We start from the raw sequence: 6,034 nt of genomic DNA, 5'->3' as shown, positions 1-6,034 counted from the left end.
AATGGCAGAGGATACCCAAATCCAGATGTGAAAAACTTGTTGCATCTTTCCCAAAACGACTCATGGCTGTATTAGATCAAAAGGGTGCTTCTACTAAATACTGAGCAAAGGGTCTGAATACTTATGACCATGTGATATTTCAGTTTTTCTTTTTTAATAAATTTGTAAAAATTTCTACATTTCTGTTTTTTTCTGTCAAGATGGGGTGCTGAGTGTACATTACTGAGAAATAAAATGAACTTTTTTGATTTTTGGAAAATGGCTGCAATGAAACAAAGAGTGAAAAATTTAAAGGGGTCTGAATACTTTCCGTACCCACTGTGTGCGCACACACACACACACACACACACACACACTCTCTGCATAGCATTTTTATGCTAAAAACCTGTCTGTGACTTATTTTACTTCAATACACCAGTATTACACCTATTATAATCATACTTTTTGTTAAAATCACTTTGTTGTTAATGTGTACTTTACTATCAGTCACAGGTGATCACAGGGCTCATGTCAGCTCAGCTGGTGCAACATCATCGCATTAGCAGTAGAAGTAGAGCATGACATCCATTTCTGTACCTGGCTTTGACAGCCTCTGGTGGCAGGATTCCAGGAACCAAGTGCTCCAGAGGAGAGATGAAGAACCCATCGTGGATCTGACAGTCAGCGTGCTCCTCTGTCTGGACACAAAGGCACAAACACATGCACACACATGTGAGAATGCAAAGACTAGTTATACTAGTGAGCAGTAAAGAGGGACAGACGGAGTACCTTGTCTATGTAAACTGGATAGTTCTTAGGCACCAGAGACTTGCACTTTTCTCTATCTCCAATAATCTTACGGAACTCAAAGATTCTGAAAAACACAAACAAGGGGCAACATATCAGTTCAACATCAGTACACGTCTATCAGTTTCAGCACTGATCACACAAAAGCATCTGAACTGGCTGGACCTGATCGCAAATCTATATCATGATAAAGAATTAGTTTGATTCTGTCTAACATAACTTTAAGACGTATGTACATGGTATTTCATTTGTCATGCTGGCACACTGGTGATTTGTTTGGCTAAATATAGAAAATATAAAGTCTTACTGTTGACTGCTGAGGGTTCACACCATCAGAGTGAGGCGGCGGCTGATGTTTAGATGTTTAGGCAAGTGTTCATTTTTCTGTTAAGTTTGTTTTTAATTAGTTATTTGATGCAATAAAAAGGGAATTTCCAGCTGTGCTCTTGCGATTGGTTCGGTCGGGTGTATGGTCAGGACCTCGATACCGTGGATGGACCTCTGATCACTAATGTACTGACTCTGGCTCCAAATGACGTCACCAGTGCATGATGGCAATGCCAGTATCCAGGATATTTTGGCTTCATTTTTGTATAGAGGGAGGAAGTGGAGACAGGGCAGCCATCTTTGTATGCACCCTGTGGTATTAATTCCTCCCAGCATAGCCTGAGCTCTTCACCCTCTCGCTGTTTGGGAGGCAGCTCTTCTGCTCTCCAGTATAGACTGTATATGCAAGTTTGAATTAGTTCTAATTCAAGTGTAGTTCCCAACTGGTGATTTTAGTGTTTTGTGCACTTTGCAGGCTCTTGTGAGCCAGGCTGTGCGTCCTGGTGGGTGACCTGCTCTGCATTTCCAGCGCAGCTCCTGCACTGTCTCCAAGGTGCTGTCTCAACAGTGATGTCTTGTGACTGTATTCCTACTCTAATCATCCAGTGGTTTTATTGTTGTTTTTTGTGTTGCACTGCAATTGGCTGTTGTAGCCGCAGAGCGAGAGGAAGTTATCCAACTAGGAAAGTTTCTGTTTCTGAGGTTTATCTGAATTTACAGCACAGTCCTCAGGGTCCGTTTATTGTTGAATTGTATTAAGTTCTTTTCAGCTTGTGTGTTGACTTGGAAGCTTTATTATTAGTTTTCTTGTGATTGCAATTTTTCAAGGTTCAACTGAAGTTTTCAGAAATAAAATAAATCCACCAGAGGGGAGATCTGATGAATTTAAAAATGGGTAGAGTGTATAGGGATTTGTAAAATGTTTGACATGATTTCTGGATTTCTTCTAATTTAGTGTACATACATACAGTGTATATGAGCCCCACTGCACATGAAATAAAGAGCACTTCCACTACCGCCTGGAGAAATGACTATACTTTAATGTTCATTTATGTACAGTACATCGATATCAAGATAATGTGTGTCAGGATCTGACTGACTGCGCTTATCATCTCCACTAACCAGTTTCCTAGAGGACACCCAGATTTACAATATATAAATATTATGAAATGAGCCCTGTAAGAGACCACAGTGACCAGACCCAGGACAAGCTGGAGGGACTAAATCTCCCAGTTACCCAAGGAGCACTTGGAGATCTTCCAGGAACAGTTAGAAGCGGCTGCACTGTTTCCTACCTTGTAATTCTGTTCTTCTGAATATACTTTTAGCTGTATTCTGTGTTCTCTGTGTTCCGTACCTCTTGAGGTCTTCAGGCTTCCCCCATCCCCCAATGAAGAGTTTGGTGAGGAGCAGCCTTCTGTAAAATATATCCAGTCTGCTTACACCCATGGACCAACACCTGGCATCTACACAGAGAGACACACTTCATTCACAACGTGCAGCATAATGTAGAGCGGAAAGAAGTCAGACTTGTGTGTGCACAGTCAAAATTTTAAATAGTTAGTGCAGGGGTTTATTTCATCACTGGAGTGTATACAGTTGATCAGCTGATCACAGCTGGATCAGATGTCAGTCGGCTGGAGAGACTTGACAGTGTGTCTGCACCATGCTGATCCTAATAAAGGCTCACAGAATCTGTATGTTTATATGATCTGTGCAATATTAAATTGTATTAAATTTTAAAGTTGTTGTACTCTTTCACTCTTACTACACAACATAGTGATGTTACTACAAATATAACTGCAACTTCAAAAGCTGTTAGCGATATCAGACCAGAGTGGCGCTAGCTGCCATAGATATTATGATACAATATCATAGTATGAAATATTTATATTTTACCACTTAACTATTTCATTGTCATTTGTCAGTATGCTGCTACTTAGATGTTACGGAGAAGTGAAAAACAAACAAGTTTGTAAATAAAAATGTGTAAAAAAAATCATAATCTTCATTGACAGCGAGTCAAAGAAGGCATTACTCAACTGCCAAACAAGTGCCAAAGAGCTGCCAGTGCCAACAGGAGGATCTCGCTGCAGCTGACAAAATCTTTCAATACTTAATAATGTATTGGACTCAGAGAATGAGAGCTGTTAATGGTTTCCCAAATACATTGATTAGACACTTTCTGACAACAATGGTTATATTTTTATATTATATTTTGAGATCAAAATTATTGGTAGGGACAATTCAGCCGTCTGTGAATATTGGCAGGGACATGTCCCCAGTAAACTTTATGCCCTTGCTTCCAAGGGCTAAAATCTGCTCAATCATTCTCTGATTCTCTCAAGGGACACGTCAGAATGCAGATATGTGGGAGAGATTTTGAATGAAAAGACAGTTTTGAACATGAATAGGAAACGTGCTGAAACACAGGAACTATCAAAGCCCAGGAGTTTCTAACTGAATTAAAATGAATTCATTTATTATTGAATGAAAAGGTGCCACATGCACCAAGAGGTTACTTCCCCAAACAAGACACAAAGCGGAGGGAAGACTAAATCATGCCTGCATGTGTGCTGACTCAGCAGGGATGATACTACATGAGAAAAGCTGATCTACAGGAGAAACAGATCTGATAGCAGCACAGAATAGCTGAAAGCTGCACTGCATTAGATTCTGTTATTTTAGATTTTGAATTGTCACCTGTCAACTGGATTGTGTTTTTCCTTTGCATAAATAAAAAACATTTCCACCATAAATTGATACAGAAAAGGCAGAAATTGGTGCAATTTACCAGAATGCAGGAAATTAACTGTTGACTGCTCCAAATGTTCTGGGGGATCTAAAATGCACACGCGACTTCTTCAGGTAGCTATCATGATCAGCAAACTAGTTGCCTACAGATGGATCTAATGTTTCTGTACTTCCTGTATATTCTTTGAAGACTGCTGGAAACTTTCAACTTGCCTTCAGTTTTTTTTTAGCGCCCCCTGCTGCCGCCTGATCTCACCCACAGCTCATCTGCAACGAGCCTAGTTAGAGCCTTCATTCATGAGTCTGGGTTGCACTCCTATGGTTGCACCATAAAGTCTATGGGTTGCACGCATGTCCCGTAATGACACCAATAGAGTCGCAACAGAATCTAAGAGGCGGCTGGCTTGATGGTGTTTTAGCTCACATGCCGTCCGTAACGACGATTAGAAGGAAAAGAGCAAATAAAACGTTACCCACCTTTTCCTGGAATGTAGTCCCAGGTAGCATTCAAATGCGATAAAGGCAATATTATGAATGATGCACGGAGGTAACGTTATGTAACCTAACGTTACGGCTACTGACAAAAGGCATTTTGACAGTTGGTGTAACGTTTTACAGAAACGTTGACGTTACACTCAGCTGATAACAATGTCAACTTAGACTGTCCAAAATGACAAAGCGTAACCTTTGCAACAGGAAGTAAAGTTAAATTACGATGTGTAGGAATATGACAACCAATGACACTACCGCACATATCAGCTCTGACAGGCAACAGAAATATTTCCCTGCTGTCCAAAGTTCAACTTAGCTAAGTTAGCTAAGTTAGCTTTGATCATTCATTGCGGATAGTTTCAGGCCACGTAGAGACAGGCGGACAGGGAGTGAGTGAGGCAGACAGACAGACAGCTGATAGAATGAGTAACGATAACGTTACACTACCCCCGACTATTCACGGACGTATGTTATCCTTGTTGTGGAGTCCTTCGCACGGCTAGCTGACAGCTTGCGTTACCGTCCTCAGAGGGCGAATAACAGACCGGTTGTCAAACTGCAGGTACTTATCCTCACACTTCCGGCCACAACTTTTAAAATAAAACTGTACCAAACGGACCTACTCAAACTTCATCACTGGTCATGTCATAATTAGTCATATGCGTCATATTATTAGCCTCAAATATGTAATTAGAAACAACAGCTCAAAGAAATCAGTCTTTCATGAGCAGTAAGGTTATATGAAAATCCAGTAGATGGTTTACTTGTTCTTTTTAGAACCAGCAAATGCAGAGGCGTAGGAGCGACTTTGAACTTGGGGGGAATGCTGAAATGCTAGGGGGGGGGGGGGGGGGTCGTTTTTGGTTTTTTTTAAATAAAGCACTTACATAGTTGATAGACAGTCTATTCTTTTTAATATTATTATATAACTTACATTGTCTATTTCATATTTATATATTTCTACATTTATTTATGTCAACTGTATGTTTGTCTGCATGTAGCACCTTATCACCAAAACAAATTCCTTGTATGTGTTAAACACTACTTGGCAATAAAGCTCCTTCTGATTCTGATTCTGATTAAATGCTCATTTCTAATGAAAACAGAATGTACTTATTAGTGTGGCTGAAAGAGGGTCTTTGTAGTGACAGAAGATGGAGAACAGACTGGGGAGGGTTAGAGAGAGGGAGTATAATATAACTAGAACAAAACCGACTACATACCATAAAAAACCATGGAACAGCAGCTAGTTAATGTAGCTAACCACAGTACAATTGTATTTAGTTATCCTAATGTTACACTTATGAGCTGTCTGTGATATTTCCTGTGTCTCACATGGCCCTGACTCTCCCTGTTCTGTGGTCACTTCATCTCACATCTACGAAAGCAACAAATGTTTATGAACACAGAACTGTCTTCAATGCAAACTCTGATGACATGCCGTTGGTCTAACAAAGTCTTTTTACTACGTGAGTTTTAGAATTTACTACGTCTAGTAGCTATCCATACAACTTACAACCTCGCCCTCCTCAGTTTTTTCTACTCTTGCTCCTGTGACCTCTGTGCTCTTCCTCTTAAATTACTGCAGGATGCTCGTCTCTGTGTGAACATTTTGACTACTTTTAAATTGCTTATGGACATGTAACAAGTTTTTAAAGTCAAGGATGGTCCCAGA

At 40.2% G+C, this 6,034-nt stretch overlaps 1 protein-coding gene across 1 annotated transcript in view; it reads right to left on the bottom strand.

Annotated features, from left to right (window-relative positions):
- The window catches only part of abhd18 (abhydrolase domain containing 18), an 18,573-nt gene extending 13,458 nt beyond the window's left edge, over nt 1-5,115 (bottom strand). Inside the window, exons 1-5 of the mRNA XM_046031109.1 lie at nt 4,807-5,115; nt 2,471-2,579; nt 769-853; nt 577-677; nt 115-174 (exon numbers count right to left, since the gene is read on the bottom strand). Of these exons, the coding sequence (XP_045887065.1) occupies nt 115-174; nt 577-677; nt 769-853; nt 2,471-2,562 (338 nt within the window). The 5' untranslated portion in view covers nt 2,563-2,579; nt 4,807-5,115. The remainder of the gene's footprint in view (nt 1-114; nt 175-576; nt 678-768; nt 854-2,470; nt 2,580-4,806) is intronic.
- Nucleotides 5,116-6,034: the final 919 nt, after the last annotated feature.

The sequence above is a fragment of the Micropterus dolomieu genome, linkage group LG19 (genome assembly GCF_021292245.1).
Source record: "Micropterus dolomieu isolate WLL.071019.BEF.003 ecotype Adirondacks linkage group LG19, ASM2129224v1, whole genome shotgun sequence".
Lineage (NCBI taxonomy): Eukaryota > Metazoa > Chordata > Actinopteri > Centrarchiformes > Centrarchidae > Micropterus > Micropterus dolomieu.
The sequence above is the reverse complement of the archived record's forward strand: the minus strand, read 5'-3'. Positions and strand labels throughout refer to the sequence as shown.